At 46.7% G+C, this 18692-nt stretch overlaps 2 protein-coding genes across 8 annotated transcripts in view; both read right to left on the reverse strand.

Moving 5' to 3' along the window:
- Positions 1–18692, reverse strand: part of LOC309336722 (uncharacterized protein) — a 182900-nt gene that overhangs the window by 28861 nt on the left and 135347 nt on the right. Inside the window, exons 1-4 of one of the 7 annotated variants that reach the window (XM_081852951.1) lie at positions 16624–16731; positions 15858–16015; positions 15608–15734; positions 12288–12316 (exon numbers count right to left, since the gene is read on the reverse strand). In XM_081852951.1, the coding sequence (XP_081709077.1) occupies positions 12288–12316; positions 15608–15734; positions 15858–15932 (231 nt within the window). In that variant the 5' untranslated portion in view covers positions 15933–16015; positions 16624–16731. Of the gene's footprint in view, positions 1–10447; positions 12317–15607; positions 15735–15857; positions 16016–16623; positions 16732–18247; positions 18319–18692 lie in introns of those variants that run through there. The other 6 variants (XM_081852949.1, XM_081852950.1, XM_081852948.1 and 3 more) reach the window with 6 other exon arrangements.
- The window catches only part of LOC309337148 (uncharacterized protein), a 30794-nt gene continuing 22155 nt past the window's right edge, over positions 10054–18692 (reverse strand). The window contains exon 2 of the mRNA XM_081853865.1: positions 10054–10334. The gene's annotated coding sequence lies outside the window, so the exon portion shown is untranslated. The remainder of the gene's footprint in view (positions 10335–18692) is intronic.

Here is an 18692-nt window from a genome sequence, read left to right on the forward strand (position 1 = left end):
TCTCTATGCTTGGCCGTTGGTCTGCGGATGCCTTGCCGACGTTAGGTTGATCTTGACGTGCAGGATACCTAGAAGCTTCCGCCAAAAAGTAGAAACAAATTGGCGCCCCCTGTCGGACAGGATGGATTGTGGCAGCCCATGCACCTTGAACACGTGATCGACGAAGAGTTTGGCGGTCTGTTCCGCCGTTGCCACCTTCGCGCAAGGAATGAAGTGCGCCATCTTGGTGAACAGGTCCACCACCACCAGCACCGCCGTCTTGCCTCTGGAGCTGGGCAGGTCAGTGACGAAGTCCAGCGCCACCCTCTCCCACGGTTGCTGTGGCGTCTCCAGCGGTTCCAGTAACCCCGCTGGCTTCTGGTGCACTGGCTTGGACCTCTGACAAGTGTCACACCTGGCGACGTAATCCGCTATCTCTCCCCGCATCTGGGGCCACCAAAAGTCCCTGGCCACCAGTTCTATTGTCTTCTCCTTGCCGAAGTGGCCTGCACTGGGGGCGTCGTGCAACTGCTGCAGAACCCTCGCGCGGAGCTCTTCGCCCGGTACGTAGAGGGCACCTTTGTGAGTTAACAGCCCGTCGCGTAATTGGAACTCATCGTCTCTCTGCGAACCCCTGCGCAGCGCCTCCATCTTGGATTGTGCAAATCGATCTACTTGCAACGCAAGTCGCACCGCGTCCAGGTCGACTGCGATGGTAGCGCACGTCCACGCCTGCGGTGCGAAAATGTGCTTGGCTGCCACTGGCGCTGCTTCCTCGAGATATTGCGGTTTCCTGGAGAGCGCGTCGGCTATAACGTTGGAATCTCCAGGGATGTATTCTATCCTGAAGTCGAAATCCGCGAAGAATTCCGCCCAGCGCATGTGTCTTTGGCTCTGGAGCTTCGCCGTGCGCCAATACTCTAAGTTCTTGTGATCTGTGCGGACCTGCACTGTGTGCTTGGCACCTATGAGGAAGTGTCGCCACGCTTTGAAGGCAGCGTGGATGGCCAACAGCTCTCTGTCCCATATGGTGTAGTTTTGCTCCGCCTTGCTGAGCTTTCGGGAGTAAAAGGCACAGGGTCTCCAATTTCCTTGGGAATCTTCTTGCAGGAGTACGGCTCCCACCACTCTGTCTGAGGCGTCGGTCTCTACTCGCATGGGTCTGCCCGGATTCACGTGCATCAGCTGCTCCTCGGAAGCGAAGAGGCTTTTAAGCTTCCTAAAAGAGCGCTCCGCCTGTTCCGTCCAAGCGAACTTCTTCTTCTTGGAACTGAGGGTGTCCATGATTGCTGCCGTCTCCTTTGCAAAACCCCTGATGAATTTGCGGTAGAAATTGGCGAACCCGACAAATCTCTGGACTTCCTTCCGATTGCGTGGGCTCTTCCAGTCTAACACGGCGCGGACCTTGACGCTGTCCATGGCCAGCCCCTTGTCAGACAGCTTGTAGCCGAGGAAATCCACCTCCGTCACATCAAACTGGCATTTCTCCAACTTGGCGTAGAGCCTGTGTTCTCGCAGTCTCTGCAGGACCTCCCTCACGTCCCTTTCATGAGCCTCCTGCGATTCCGAAAAGATCAGGATGTCGTCGAGGAAACACACACACTTCTTGTAGAGGAGCCCCGCCAGCACGTGATGCATAAAGGCTTGGAAGACGTGAGATCCATTTTGGAGACCAAACGGCATAACTCTGTATTCATACGTGCCCAGAGGCGTGAACATGGCCGTCTTCCACTCATCGCCCTCCCAGATACGGATGAGGTTATACGCTCCACGCAGATCCAACTTGGTGAAGATCTTCCCCTTCCGCACGGTCGCTAGGAGGTCATCAATCTTGGGCATGGGGAAGGCCTTGGGCTTGGTCATGGAATTTACGGCCCTGTAATCCACAATGAGTCTTTTCTGGGGCGTGTCCTTCTTCTTTACAAAAAACACAGGACTGCCCCCCACTGCTTTGGACTCCCGGATGAATCCACGCTTCAAATTATGCTCTATGAACTCCCTGAGTTCTTGCATCTCGTCCTCAGACAAGGAATACAGCTTCGCAGTCGGCAGCTGCGCCCCCGGCAACAGGTCGATCGCGCAATCGTAAGGTCTGTGGGGCGGCAGCTGGTCAGCTTCCTTCTCGCAGAAAACCTCCAGGAAACTCTCGTACTTGCGAGGAACTGCCTGCGCCATGCCAAGTTGCAGCTGCTGCTCCGCCCCCTCCTCCTGGCTGGACTGGATACAATGTTGAGCACAGTACGATGAGCAAAAGGTGATCTGCCGTTGGTACCACGCTATCGCAGGACTGTGTCTCTCCAGCCAACTCATGCCTAGTACTATAGGCGTGTCCGACAGGCGGGTGACATTGAAGCTGATGACTTCTCTATGATGTCCAATCCGCATCTCCATGGGAGGCGTCTGTTGCACAACTTGTCCTCCCAGCAATTTCCTGCCATCAACCGTGACTACGTTTAGAGGCGTTGTCGCGGGCAGAAGCGCTATGCGATGCTGCTTGACAAAATGCACCCCCACAAAGTCCGCGTTGCTCCCAGAATCGATCGTGATGGGGACTTCCAAGGTGTTTCCGTTCGGCAACTGGAGTGTTGCAGTGAGCTGCACCGTTGGCTTGGGTGGTAAAGGGTCTGTATGTTGCAAAGGCACTGGGGACTGCTCTACAGATTCGCCTGGCTGAGCCCCAGCAGCTCTGCTTCCAGCCAGGCACTGTCGTTTCCCTGAGGCTGCTCCTCTTGCATCACTTCTGCTGCCACTGTTGCTAAGGCTGCAGTGTGCTTCTGGGGCCTCTGGGGGCACTCTTTCGCCATGTGCTGTGCACTGTCACAGATGTAACATTTCCTGTTCCCTCTAGGAGGCTTCGCCTTTACTGCCCCGGATGCTGGGACTCTGGCTGTTGCTGGAGCCTTAGCACCACCAATTTCCATCGGTTCCTCCCCCTGCCGCGCCAGAGGCGAGGGATGTGCCTGGCTGAAGTCTCTGGGGAGAAAAGGAGGCGTCCTTGCCGGTGCACGCGCCTGGCGTCCCTCCTCATTGTGCCAAGGACGTTCTTCGTGCCGTACCCCTATTGCAAGAGCCCTCTGCACGACGTCCTCCAGGGTCTGAGGTCTGTCTCCCCTGGCAAGTTCATCTTTTATGGGGCCGCTGAGACCCTCCCAGAACAAATCTCTCACTGGTTTGCAGTCCTTCTCCCAGCCTAAGACAGTCAGTAAGGCGAAAAATCGCGAATGAAACTGACGCACAGTGGCTCTGCCTTGCCGCAATCCGTGCATTTCCCTGCGTGCAAGATCACGATCCACGGTTGACTGGAAACAAGCGTCCATCGCTTTAATAAATTCATCAGAATCGCGGCGGGCAGGGCCGTCTTCGCGCCACAAATTGCGCAACCAAGCTCTTGCCTCCCCATGCAAATGAGACACAATAAACCCCACTTTCTCCTCTTCATCTTTAAAGTCATTACGAAGCAAATGCAGTGCATACAAGACGTCTGCTCTGAAACTTGGGTAGTGTTTTAGGTTCCCATCGAAGTGGGTGACTAGACTGCCCCCCCGCCTTCCAAGTCCAATTCCCTCTGATCTGGACCCTGGGAACCCTTCCTTGCTTGCACGCTCCCACCTTATTTGCAGGTCCTGGCAGCGCTTCTCCGCTTCATCACTCTTCCTCTGAGATGCAATGACTGCAGCAGTGAGTTCTGTAACTGCGTTGCGCAGCGTTGCTAGTTGCTCCTCCGCACTCATGGCCGCTACCGTTCGTGAGCTTTGCAAAAAAAAAAAATTTTGCGTTCTGAGAGAGGGTACTTACTGTCAGAGTCACCCGTGGTCCCAGCTCACAAGAGACCAAAGTCCACTCCAGCTTATGTACAAAAGCTTTTATTGAAGAACATTATTAGCTTTACATCCGAGGTCCGTGACTCTACGTCTGTTACGCTTAGACCGCTGAAGTACCCTCTGAGTCGGTCCCCCCTCTACACCAGTTTAAGAGGCTTGTACTGGTCCACCTCTTTCTCTCTTTCCTTTTCCGCAGGGTCTTTCTGCCCCCCTGTGTTCTCTCCCTTCGGGACTCTCCAGAGGCTGAGTCCTCTGCCGCCTCCTCCCCCCTCCTTCGGGCTTTGGGACCAGGCTCCTCCGCAGGACTCTCTTCATTTCCGCGCGCCTCCCATTTTGAACTTGGCGCGCGTACGTTGCTCCTGACCTTGCCTTCGACAGTTACACTGCCCTCGATACTACTTTCCTCCCCTTCCGGCAGGACGTTTTGCCCTGATCTCCTTCCCCTCTCTGCTTCCTGTTCTGCTCCTTCTGACACACTGGTCACTCCTCCTTCATCTGCGCCTCTCTCCCTGAACCCGACAGTAATGCATAGTGCCTTTCAAATAGTGCGCTATGCGTTTCAGAGCTTTCCAATCCTTAACAGTAGGATTGTTGACTTGTCTGCTTAGCAAATTACAGCTAACAGCAATGTCAGGTCTTGAACATCTGGCAATGAAGTTTAGCTTGCCTAGCACACTTCTGTATAGTGTAGTGTCAGAAAATGCTTCTTCAGTGTCATCTACCTGATAACCTGTTGTCATCGGTGTGTCTACAGGGTTAGCATCCATCAGGTTTAGTTTGCTTAACACATCAGCAATTTTCCGTGACTGGTGTACTAGAATGTTACCATCTTGATCTCTCTCTATTTCCAGAGATAGGTAGTTGTTTACCTCACCAAGATCTTTCATGTCAAAGTGCTCTTTCAGTTGAGCTAGGGCGTTATTGTACATTGTGACATCTTTCCAAAAGAATAAAATATCATCAACATAAAACAAGCAATACAGCTTCTTTTGCCCCTCCTCTTTGACAAATACACATGGATCAGCTTTCCCTTGCTTAAAACCTAGAGAAAACAACACTTCAGTGAGTTTTGTGTGCCAACACCGTGCACTTTGTTTGAGACCATAAAGGGACTTTTTCAGAGCACAAACAAATCCCTGTTTTACCTGTACGCCATCAGGTGGAAGCATATAAAGTGATTCACCTAGAGATCCGTACAAAAATGCTGTATTCATATCGTGGTGACTAACGTGTAGATTCTCTTCTGCAGCTAGCTTGAGCATAAGCCTAATGCTCTCATACCTCACTGTGGGTGAGTAGGTCTCGTGATAGTCTTCACCTGGTACCTGTGCAAAACCTCTGGCTACCAATCTGGCTTTGTGTCTGACTATCTTGCCATTTTGATCTGTCTTCGCTTTGAAGACCCATTTGCTTCCAAGCAGTTTCATTCCTGGAACTACTGGAACTAGCTCCCATGTTTGTTCCTTTCTAAGGAATCAAGCTCAGCCTTCATGGCATTTAACCATGGCTCAGTATCCTTTGAATCCAAATCCTGGATTTCTTGGAAACTTGAAGGTTCAAATACCTTCTTGGAGCTTTTAACAGCTGTTACTGCTATCTTAGCAAATTCATCAGCAAATCTCTTTGGAGGTCTGCCTTTTGTGGCTCTTTGTGACCTGCGAATTAGCCTTAAGTCTTCAACACTCTCCTCTTCCTTCTTAGGAGAAAAGTGACCTATTGTGAACAATGGTTCTTCCAATTCTTGATCAGAGCTTTTAGAGGGTCGCATAGAGGCTTTCGCACTCTTGAAATCCTTTGAATCACTCGATTCAGTTTCAGACTCAGAATCAGAACCTTCATCAGTGGGTGTGGGTTGTTGTGGCTGCTTTTGTTTATCCTCAGTCTCATCACTGTCATCAGGATAACATTGGAAAATTCCCACATTCTCCCCCCACTTGGCATTGTACTCAACACTTCTTGTGAGCTTAATTGTCTTAGAGTCAGTCATCATTATTCTGTAAGAACCTTTCTGATAACCTAGAAAGATACCATGCAATCCACGCTTGCCTAACTTGGAGCTTTGTGGTGTGTGAGCCCACATGTCAGAACCAAAAATTTTCATGTGTTTGATGTATGGCTTCTTGCCAAACATCTTCTCATAGGGGGTACAACCAATCGCTGAAGATAACCTGCGATTATAACTGTAAGTAAAACACGAGAGAGCTTCGGCCCAATAACTCTCTGGAAGATTTGCATCATGCAGCAAGGTTTTTAACCCTTGAAGCAATGTCTGATTTGCCCTCTCGCAAAGTCCATTCTGCCATGGCGAGCGAGGACTAGACAAATCGTGTTGAATTCTTTTCTCAGTCAGAAAAGCTTCAAACTGCTGAGAAGTGAATTCACCCCTGCGATCAGTGAAAAGAGTCTTTATCTTCTTACCATGCACATTTTCCAACCAAGCACAGAATTCCTTAAACCTAGGAAAAGCCTCTGATTTCTGCTTGAGATTGTACACATAAATATACCTGGAAAATGCATCAATGAGAACCATGAAGTACCTATTTCCACCCAAAGAGGGCGATAGTGGTCCAACCAAATCAGCATGAACAACCTGGTATGGTTCTGTAGCTTGCCTACTAGACACCTTACCTTTCGCAGCCATTTTCACCTTGTTTGCTGCGCATGCCTTGCACTTTATGTGGTACCTGCAGGGTTTAATAGTCATACCTTCAACCAAAGCAGGCATTTTAGATACTGCCTCAAAATGCAAATGACCAAATTTCCTGTGAAAATCATGAATACATTCTGCATGCAAACTTTTGTTAGAACCTGCAATGCAACAAGTTTCATCCTGCACAACGTCATCAAAATACAAAACAAACGATCAACATATTCAGCATGCAATACATAATCGTTTTTCTTGGTGATGGTGCATTTCTTGTTCTTGAAGGAAACGTCAATGTTCCGTTCATTCATCTGCGCAACACTGAGTAGATTGTGTTTGGCATCTGGAACGTAAAGTACATCTTCTATCGATAAGTCCAAACTGTGAAGAACAACAGTTCCGTAGCCTTGACTGGGGATTGTGTGGTCATCCGCCTGGTGAATCGCACCTTCCTGCGGTGTAAAAGACACGAACAGTCGCTTATCGTTGCACATGTGGTGGGTCGCTGCTGAATCAACAACGAAGAAAGATCTAGACGTCTTCTGGACCTTTGCAACCTTTGGAGTGAAGCGTGAGACCATTGCCTTGTGCTGCGTTGTCCTGGACACTGGACCTTTTCCTCTGCTTTGGCCTTTTCCACACGATGAGCTTTCGCTGCGCTGCTCTGTCTTGGCCCTGGAATATCTGCATTCCCTCTTCATATGGCCTAGACGTCCACACGAGTAGCATTTCACTGCCTTCAAAGCTTTGGCGCCATCTGGTGGTTCCACTGCACTCTGGGATGACGTCTGTGAAGACTCCCCCTTACCCATGCAGCTAGCACCCCGGCAGTCTGCTTCATTCTGAATCACGGCAGTAACATGTGCTACTGTGAGCTGAGCATTTGGCTGAACAGCAATTTGAGTGGCAACAGACTCCCCACTTGCATCAGCCAGCCTTCTGCAGCTAGCCATCATGACTCTGGCATTAGCCTTCTGCGTCATCTCTGCTGCATTAAATAAGCTGCGTCACTGCTGCTTCAAACCTCTTTCCAAAAGCAATTTTAAAAGTACTTTCGGTTTTCATGCCTCCCAGGCCTTTGCCTTAGAGCCTTTGCATGTGCCGTGGCAAAGCAGCTTTAAAAGTTCAAAGTCCAGCCATAAAGCCATTAACTAGAAGCTGGCAGGCTGCCCGGAGCATGAGCACATACCTCTCATCAATCAACTTGACGTGCAGAGCAGATAACGTCCGATCCGTCCCTCTGCATTCCTTTGCATTCCGATCCTTTGCTCCTTTGTTCCTTTGCCAGGAGCCCGATTCGACTTCTGGAGCCCATTCTTCAGTTTGATTGCGTTTTTCTGGGCCAGGAACTAAAAATGTTGTGTTTGCAGGCTCCTCGACACAGCGGAAGGATGAGCAGTACGTGCCACATACTTTACTTTACTTTATTTACACCTCAATGCTGAGAGAATACATACATGCATCTTGCCTCTGTGAGAGCAGAGAAGCAACTCCTCTCTCCTCGGAAACACCGAGAGAACTGTGAAAAACAGGAAACCAGTGTACGTCACATCCAGTCTCCCATTCCCATGGGAAACCCAACAGTACGCTGACTGTGGAATGCAAAACATTGTCCCATGACAAGCACTTCGCTGCACAGTGAAGAAAGCAGAAACCAACAAAATGAAGCACTCTCCACACTCCGTTTACAGTGGTGCCCCGCAAGACGAATGCCTCGCAAGACGGAAAACTCGCTAGACGAAAGAGTTTTCCGTTTTGGAGGTGCTTCGCAAAACAAATTTCCTATGGGCTTGCTTCGCAAGATGAAAATGTCTTGCGAGTTCCTGCGGGGTTTTTTTCCTCCCCCCCCCCTTTTTCTAAGCCGCTGAGCCGCTTATCCGCTAAAAGCCGCTAAACCGCTAATCCGTCAATGGGCTTGTTCGCAAGACGAAAAAACTGCAAGACGAAGAGACTTGGGGAACGGATTCTTTTCGTCTTGCGAGGCACCACTGTATATGGTTTCTCCCGCGTGAGGCCGTTGATGTACAGTAAGTTTTCCCCCTTGACTGAAACCCTTCCCACACTCCAAACATTTATTTTTTTAAAATCATATTTATTAAGTTTTTAACAAAAAGAAAAAGGGTTACAAAACAGTACACAGTAAACAAAAACATACAAAAAGGATACAAAAACCAAAATTTAACATAAAAAGAAAAATGAAAAAATAATAATCCCTCATTCTGATCTTATCATTCATTTGCTTATTTTCATGACTTCCTCACGCCTCCCTTTTTTGTATTCCAGCTAATAGTTCAGCAAATCCATACCCTCTTTATTCACTCTTAGTTCTTTGTCTTCACCTATTATAACTTCAAATTTTCGTCTAATATCAATCCAATTTTACATACTCCTATTTTACCTTATTGCTAAAACCACTTCATTTCATTCCAGCATCATTAACATTCAAAAATTTTATAGTGTTTCTGTAAATAATCTTTGAATTTCTTCCAGTCTTCTTCCACCAACTCTTCTCCCTGGTCTCGGATTCTGCCAGTCATTTCCACCAATTCCATATAGTCCATTACTTTCATCTGTCATTCTTCCAGGGTGGGTAGATCTTGTGTCTTCCAATACTTTGCAATAAGTATTCTTGCTGCTGCTGTAGCATACATAAAGAAAGTTCTATCCTTCTTTGGCACCAATTGGCCGACCATGCCCAGGAGAAAGGCCTCTGGTTTCTTCAGGAAGGTATACTTAAATACCTTTTTCATTTCATTATAAATCATCTCCCAAAAAGCCTTAATCCTTGGGCACGTCCACGAAAGGTGAAAGAATGTACCTTCAGTCTCTTTACATTTCCAGCATTTATTATCGGGCAAATGATAGATTTTTGCAAGCTTGACTGGTGTCATGTACCACCTGTATATCATTTTCATAATATTCTCTCTTAGGGCATTACATGCCGTAAATTTCATACCTGTGGTCCACAACTGTTCCGTCAGCAAACATAATGCTATGTCCGATATCTTGTGCCCATTTAATCATAGCAGATTTTACCGTTTCATCCTGAGTATTCCATTTCAACAGCAAGTTATACATTCTTGATAATAACTTAGTTTTGGGTTCTAAAAGTTCTGTTTCCAATTTTGATTTTTCCACCTGGAAGCCAATTTTTTTATCCAAATTGTAAGCCTCCCTTATTTGAAAATAGTGAAGCCAGTCTCGCACTTTATCTTTAAGCTTCTCAAAACTCTGCAATTTCAGTTTATCACCCTCCTGTTCCAGAATCTCCCAAGATTTTGGCCAATTGGCCTCCATATTGAGTTTTTTCAGAGCCTTCGCTTCCATAGGTGATAGCCACCTTGGGGTTTTATTTTCAAGTAGGTCCTTATATCTTATCCAGACATTATACAATGCTCTTCTGACAATATGGTTTTTAAATGCCTTATCATACCACAAATATGCATGCCACCCAAAAACATTATCAAAACCTTCTAAACCCTTCCCACACTCCAAACATTTATATGGTTTCTCCTGTGTGAGTCCGTTGATGTACAGTTGTCATGAAAACAGAGTTAAGTCCCTTTTCACCTTTATCATACTGTTTTCAAGAAAGACAAAATGATACAATTCTCTTCAGATTACCAATCTTTATTGATTAACAAGTAATAAGCAGTAAGGACTCATTCATTCATCACTCATATTTTTAGTTTTCAGGTTGTCCTACTTCACTCAGACATGCTGTCATCCTGCTTATGTCATATTTTTGCCCAATTATTTTTGTCCATCCTGATTTCGCCTGGTCCATTGGCTAACTCAGTAGTTCTTTATCTTCCATTTAATCATTTCTTTATCTTCTGTCTTCAGAGTCATAGTGATCCCACTCACTTCAGACACTTCTCCATTCATATCTTCCATTCATACCATTAAGCATACTAAATATTAATACTAAGTATTAATATTGTGTCATTCATGACATATGTCACATTACTTACATATAAATGTTACATATGAATGGCATCCTTCATAAAAGGCACCCTTCATATTCTTGTCAGAATATAAAACAAGGTGTCAGAGCATCTGTTTCGTAACTGAAAGAACAGCGTCAACCCTACATCAATGCTGTTGTTTGATACCCTGGGAAACTCAAAACCAACTATTTTGAAAGAACACCCTTAATACTAACATAGAAACTTTATTCATACAGAGTTTATGAAAAACGCCTTTCCAGCCTCACACAGTAAGTTTTCCCCTTGACTGAAACCCTTCCCACACTCCAAATATTTAAATGGCTTCTTGTCTGTGTGAGTTCGTAGATGTGTTTTAAGAACTCCATTCCGAGTGAATCTCTCCCCACATTCCAAGCATTTAAATGGTTTCTCTCCTGTGTGAGTTCGTAGATGTGTTGTAAGACCTCCATTCTGACTGAAGCTCTTCCCACATTCCAAACATTTAAATGGTTTCTCTCCTGTGTGAGTTCGTAGATGTGTTGTAAGAGCTCCATTCTGACTGAAGCTCTTCCCACATTCCAAGCATTTAAATGGTTTCTCTCCAGTGTGAGTTCGTTGATGTATAGTAAGGTTTGCATTCTGACTGAAGCTCCTTCCGCACTCCATACATTTAAATGGTTTCTCACCTTTGTGAGTTCGCAGATGTGTTGTAAGAGCTCCAGTCTGACAGAAGCTCTTCCCACATTCCAAACATTTAAATGGTTTCTCGCCTGTGTGAGTTCGTTGATGTTTTGTAAGAGCTCCTCTATCAATGAAACCTTTCCCACACTCTATACATTTAAATGGTTTCTCGCCTGTGTGAGTTCGTTGATGTTTTGTAAGAGCTCCTCTCTCAATGAAACCCTTCCCACATTCCATACATTTAAATGGTTTCTCCCCGGTGTGACTTTGTCGGTGCACAATGAGTCTCCCCCCTTCACTGAAACCCTTCCCACACTCCAAACATTTATATGGTTTCTCCCCTGTGTGAGTTCTTCGATGTATAGTAAGTTTTGAGCACTGACTGAAACCCTTCCCACACTCCATACATTTAAATGGTTTCTCCCCCGTATGAGTTCGTTGATGTCGGGTAAGGCTTCCATTTTCACTGAAGCTCATTCCGCACTCCATACAATGAAATGGTTTCTCCCCTGTGTGATTCCGTTGATGTACAGTAAGTTTCCTCCTTTGACTGAAAACCTTCCCACACTCCATACATTGAAATGGTTTCTCCCCAGTGTGATTCCTCTGATGCCCATTAAGCGTTTCCCTATGACGGAAGCTCATTCCACACTCCACACATTTGAATGGTTTCTCCCCAGTGTGAATTCGTTGATGTCTTGTAAGAGTTCCACTGTCAATGAAACCCTTCAAACACTCCATACATTGAAATGGCATCTCCCCTGTGTGAGTCCGTTGATGTACAGTAAGTTTTCCCCTTTGACTGAAAACCTTCCCACACTCCATACATTTAAATGGTTTCTCCCCTGTGTGATTTATCTGATGAATATTAAAGGATTCCCTATGATAGAAGCACATTCCACACTCCACACATTTATATGGTTTCTCCCCGGTGTGAATTCGGTGATGTACTTTAAGAGCTCCACTGCCAATGAAACCCTTACCACACTCCATACATTTAAATGGTTTCTCCTCTGTGTGAGTTCGTTGATGTCTTGTAAGTTTTCCCATATCCCTGAAGCTCTTCCTACAGTCCATACATTGAAATGGGTTCTCCCCTGTGTGAGTTCGTTGATGCCTTTTAAGAGCTCCACTCTCAATGAAACCCTTCCCACACTCCATAAATTTAAAGGGTTTCTCCCCTGCGTTAGTTTGTAGTTGTGTCCTCACGCTGAAGTACTTTACAGATGGCACCTCAAAATTCTGATTGCCTTCTCCATCACCTGGTTTAAAGGGGGGGGGGAGATACTGTTAAGTATTCAAGAAAAACAACAAGAGAACTTAAGATACAGCAAGACCAATCAACACTTTCTCTTATTTTAACACCTCCAGCCTTCCTCCCTCTCCTATAAACCAAATTTTTGGAAAAGGAAAGGAAATCTGAAAATAATCTCCAGAACCCTTAGTATCCAGTTCTACCTTCAACTCGCATGTAACACTGAGCACCAAGAGAAACCTTCTATGCTGAGGGACACACTTCCCCCATCTTCCCCCCCTTGTGAAATTGCTATGCCTCTGTATTCAGTTTTCTCCTTCCTCCCTGATCGGTAATATCTGGCTGATACATTCCAGGAAACTGTTCACATCGCCTAAACCTGCACCAGGATGCTGGAAATGATGGGCCCTTGTTCTGATCCAAAAGGGCTCTTTTTATATCCCTACACACTGAAAGGAGACATACAAAGGTACAGCCTCACAGCAAAGTGGAAGTATGTACCTCTCAATTGGTCGAGGACAACATCCCTGTATTTTTCTGACTTCCGGGTTAGCTCCGGAGGGAATCGGCTCAGTAGGGACCGGGTTCTGCCGTGCCGGCGACACGGGGACCCTTAGAAACCACAGGCGCAGAAGCCTATGGACTTGGTGACTCGGCGGGCACCATTTGCGCCCCCCCGACCTGCGAAGGAGCCTTTTTAAAGGCTTCGGAACGGGGGACGGGGAGCGGCGCGGTGCTGAGAGTCCTCCGCTTTCCCTGCTGAGTGAAGCCGCATGCCATGGACGGAGAGCGCTGACTTTTTCCTGAGAACATTCGGACCAAAAAGCAACAACCCGTGAGTAATACAGAAATTGGACTTAAAAAGGAATTTTTTTCTTTGAATTTGGTACGACCGGGGAAGATACAAAAAGGAAGTCCGTCTCCCCGCCTTGTAGGCAACTTAAAGCAAGGATTAAATAACTAAGGTCGAGAGAATACTTTTTATTGCAACTGAACAAAGTTATTAATTTCACAATTAGACAGTATAAGTAATTTTGCTGGAGGATAAGAGTGGATTTTGAGAGCTGCGCAACCCCCCGGGACCTGGGAGTGATCAGCGAGAGAGCCTGTTGGAAAGATACAGAAGACTTTGACAGCTGTCAAACTAGCTGTCAAAGCTGGGGAATACAAAGTAACATTGTGTTTGCTGCCTTTGCCAGTTGGATTTGTTACATTTTGGTTATAAACTGTCGAAAAATAAGCTATTTTGTTTTTGGGAACTAAAAGGATAGTAAATATCCATAATCCCTCTAGAGGGGGATTTGGGACACTGCAAGAATGGCTGGAAGTGGAAAAATACTCACTGAGTTGAACAAGACTTTTTATCTTTTGGGAAAGCTTCAAGAACAAAGTAATATTTTGGCTACAGGGGTCATGGGACTGAATGAAACAGTAAATAACCTTACTGAAAATGGAAAGGACTTGACTCAAGTCTTTGTCTTTGAACCAAAAGCCCCTGTAGCGGAAACAAAAGACTTTGCAGCTGAGCAGGAAAAGAAATCTGACCAATTTGAGAAAGTGGAACAAGTGGAAGAGAAACATGAGGATCTAGAGGGAAAGGAAGGAGGAGTCATAATGTTGCAGAAGGCTAAGGAAGGCCAGAGGCCTGGCAGGAAGGTTATAAAGGAAAATAAGAATTGGATGATCAAGATTTGGCTTGAATTGGAGAATGAAGAATGGAGTGACCTACCTAGATGGAGACCTGAAGATTTATGGATTACAAATTTGATTAAGATGGAAGTTCGAGCATTTGGGACATTTAAATTCATGAACTCTTTTAAACATGGAGGTCTGGCCGGAAGAAATATGGAAGTTTTTGGGATTGTGCTCCTCCGAGATTCGGGGTTTAATATAAAGGACTATCCAAAGAACTGGCAAAGAGGAACTGAGATAGACTTAAAAGCCTCTGATGTGAGATCGCCAGGCTGATAGCAGATGGACTGATGGACATTGGTTTGGGGATCGAAACCGGGAAAGGGAGGGTGGGGTTTGATGAATCCAAAGGTTGTATAAATATTTTTTCTGATACTTTTTATTTTGTGTTTTTGGTTTGGTATTAATATAAAATTGGGAAATTCGTGGAAGGGAATTTGGGCCGGCCTTGGAAAAAGGGTTTAAGTAGAAGGACTGAGGTAAATAAGCTAAATAAGTTAAAATCGGTTATTAAAAGGATTTAAATATAACAATGAAATAAGGTAAAAATTGGGGATAAGAACTTGTTGAACTAATATCTGGAATTGGAATACAAGAAGGGGAGGCGAGGGGAAGTCGTGGGAAATAAGGTATAAGAAAATAAGGACTGTAAGTATACTTGTTTTGTATGTTTTTTCTGTCTTTTTGCTTATTTGTTTTGTCTTATTTGAAACTTCAATAAATATTATGTTAAAAAACAACAACATCCCTGTATTTTTCTGTTCCAAGCGAGGAGATGAGCTCAGACTTGAGTATCAGAGTCTCTGCTATGTGGAATAAGTAAAGCAGAAATGTTGTTTATGTCATATGTGGCTGTAAAAATATTCAAAAATATTAATCTTGTGAAACAAAGACAGCAAAGTGGCCCATTAAAAACTAATAAATAACACAGACCAGGAAGGCTCATGTCTGTGACTCTCTTTGTAGATTCTACATAGGTTTTTTTGGGAAATTCATACCACAATATCAGTTATGAACAGTTGCCTACTGACAAAAGTACAGCGTTGCTATAAACTACAGTCTTCAACATCAACTTCGGTGGGCTGGTCATGTTGTTCGGATGCCTGATTATCATCTTCCAAAGCAATTACTTTATTCCCAATTTAAGAATGGAAACAGAAATACCGGAGGACAATGAAAGAGGTTTAAAGACGCTCTCAAGCCAAATCTAAAGAAATGCAGTATAAGCACAGAAAATCAGGAAACACTGGCCTGCGAGTGCTCCAGTTGGAGAATATCCTTTACCAAAGGTGTAATGGACTTTGAAGAAACACAAACTCCGGACGAAAGGGACAAACAAACTAAGAGGAAAGCATGTTTGGCAAACCCTCACTGTAATTAACTCCTGCCTGGAAACCTATGTCCCCACTGTGGAAGGACGTGTGGATCCAGAATTGGACTCCACAGTCCAATACAGACACACCATTAAGACCATGTTCATGGATGACAATCTTACTCGGCTACAAGGGGTCTCCAAAGTAGAAGACACAGCATGAATAAATGGTTCAAACAGCAGATTCACAGCTCCAACGTCTAGCAGCCAAGAGGAATAAAAATCTGCCCTCACCTAGAGAGGCCACCATCTCATAATTCTCCTCCATGACTTCCTTGTGCAGAGCTCTTTGGCCTGGATCCAGCAGAGCCCACTCCTCCTCCGTGAAAAAGACAGCCACCTCCTCAAAGGTCAAGAGGGCCTGGAAGAAGAAGAAAACAAGAGCTTCTCTTAGATCCCCATCATCCCCACTCAACACAGAGGGAGGCTGGGTGGTCCCATCGGTGCCTCTTCCCTCCTCCCTGCTCCTTTGCTCTTTCCCTACCTGAGGAAGCTGCCTGGCTCCTCTTTCCACTCCATCTTTAAGAAGAGACCGTTCAGAGGGTGTATCAGAGACCATTGCGCTGCCAGTGGAAAGGACGGAGGAGGAGGAGGCACAAACTGGGCCACTTCTGGGACTCTCTCAGCTGTTGCCACGATGCACTTTATCCTTATCTTTAAGGATAACAACGCAAAAATTATTATTATTATTATTATTATTATTATTATTTATATACCGCCCTATACCCTGAGGTCTCAGGGCAGTTTACAGAAAGGCAGGTTTATTTAGGATGGGACACATTTACACAGACGGCATTAATATTCACAATGAAATATAAATTACTAACGGATACCAAAGATAGGGGCGGCTTCCACCTGCCAGATTTATGGTTATATTATATTATGAGGCGTCCTGCTTATGCTGGCTTAGAGAATGGATAATATTGGAAAACGAAGATATATTAGACCTTGAAGCTCAGGAGAATAGGTTTGGTTGACATGAATATTTATGGTATACACTCACACACCCTATATATATATATATATATTTATATAGACTAAAGGAAGTAAACCAGGGACCAGATCTCCTGTGGGTCCCTTCCAGGAAGTGCAAGGCAGGGAACTGGAAGGATGTAATCCTTTCTACAGGAACTTTATAATACTATAAAAATGCCTCAGTCTTTAGGGAACCTTCAGCTTCGGATTGTAAAGCTCTAGGATCAAATCCCAAACTCTTAATGAAGCTTCACAGAAAGCATTATGGTCAGTACCTCTGCAGACCTCACTGTTCCTTTCCTCCAAACAACCATCCAGGAAACCAGTTTCTGACCCTTTGATACATTTAGAATACTGTATAGAAAATAAGGGAAACTCCTAAAGCTGCAGTTGGAAGAAAAGCAACACCTGGAGGGCACCAGGGTGCAGAAGCTCCCTCCAAGGGGAGCAGATGGAAATATTTAGAGCACTCTATGCGCTAACATGGATTGTAGTTTTAGGGGACAGAGATATGAAGTTCAGTGGCTTCTGGCCCCCTGGTCCTTCCTCTTAGGAACGTGTGTGTGTGTGTGTGTGTGTGTCCTTTTGTCTCCCCTACACTGTGAGGAAGTACAGGATAAGGCATCCTCCCAGAGCATGGGGATGTGAGACTGGGTCTCCCTGGTGTAAGCCCAGCACCTGAACTGCAGGGTGGGGAACCTCAGACCCTGGGGCTAAATTGGCCTTCAAGTCCCCCCTCTTTCTCTTTCTGGCCCTCAGGAATTTCCCCAGTGCCACACCCTCTTTCCAACGCTTCCCAGCTGCCTTCTGGGGTTTTTTGGTGGGGCTGGAAAAAATCCCTGGAAGACAGGCAGCTCCTGGACAAAGCTCAGAGTCAGCCCCATAGCCCCACCAACTCTGTCCTCTGGCCCTGCCCATCAATGGAAAGTGGACCCTGGAAGGCTGCTCAGGAGCGAATGTGGCCCTCAGGCTGGAGAACAGTCTCCACCCCTGTTCCAAACACTAAACTGGCTGTAATCATTGTGCCAAAGACTTCCAGCCTGCCAGACTAGGATTTCTGAAAGGGGAGCTGGGGGGGACCCCCCTTCCTTCTCACATCAGCCTCTTTTTTACTCAGGAAGCTCCGGAGGCCAATTTCCCTTGACTTTGTCCATCTGTCACCCCCCACCCAATTCGAAATCTCCCCCCTCTCTCCCAATCCAGAGGCGACTCTGTTCTCCAGCTGCTTCCACTTCCTCCCCCCTGCTTGCCCTCCCGATCTCCGCCCCACTGAGGCAGGGGCTTCAGCAGCAGATTTAGGAGGGGGGGAGATCAGGGTCCTGGAGGAGCTCACCCCTCCCCTCCCGCCCAGACCGGCTCCCTGACGGAGGAGGCAGAGCCTGGGGGGGGGGGGGATCGATGGGGCGGCAGCAGTGAGAAGGGAGATGGAGGGTGTTAAGCAGAGAGGAGCATCACTAGGCGGAATGGGGCTGCCCCCCCCCCCTTTTGAACGGAGAAGGACTGACTTCTGAGTCAACATGCACAGGGTGGGGCTGCAAATCCCTTTGTAATTAAGTTGCACTGGGGGGGGACCCTTTTCTGGTTCCTCTCAAGTGTCTTCGCCCCCCCCAGTCCCCCCACATGGGAGCCTGGCTTGATCTCTGCGCTTCAAAAAGGATCTTGCAATGCAAACCCTGTTTTGAGGGGGGACCCCACTTTGCAACAGGGTGGCCTGCATTCCGCCCCCCCCCCCCGATTCTCACAGGGAAAGGACGGAGCCCCTCCCTGCTTTCCTTTCTCGCCCCCCCCCCCCGCAATCCTCCCGCCTCCTTTCCCAGCTGCCCTGTTTGTAGATTCAGGGAGAAGCAAAGCAAACCCTTCTCCCCCCCCCTCCCCCAATAACCCCCCAATATGCGGCACCTCTTTCTCCTCTTCTCCAAGTCCGCTTCTCTTCCGGGGTTGTGAATGGAGACCCCTCCCCTCCAAATAGCCTCCCCCCCCATAAACCCCCCCCTTCCTGCCTCTCTAGGAAGCGGAGCTCATTGACCCAGAGGGAGGGGTGGGGCAGGAGCTCCGCCTCCCCCTCCCTGCAGACAGAAATGCCCTTCCCAATTCCGGGGAAGACCTGTTTTCCTAGAGTGGCAGAGAAGCTCTATATTGCCATTTATTTGGTGACATGGTCACAGGTTCAATTCCCGGCAGCGAAAGAGGACACGCACACCTTACTTCTGAAAAGGCCCCCCCCCCCCGGGAAAAAGAGGGTGGAAGGGGTTCAGAGCAGCAACTTACAATAATACTAAAGGGTGCCCAGACCCCCCGAGTGCCGCCAAGCGCCCTTGTTTTCCAGGGACACTCCTGGGTTTAC

The sequence above is a fragment of the Podarcis erhardii genome (genome assembly GCF_964252035.2).
Source record: "Podarcis erhardii genome assembly, chromosome: 2".
Classification (NCBI taxonomy): Eukaryota; Metazoa; Chordata; class Lepidosauria; order Squamata; family Lacertidae; genus Podarcis; species Podarcis erhardii.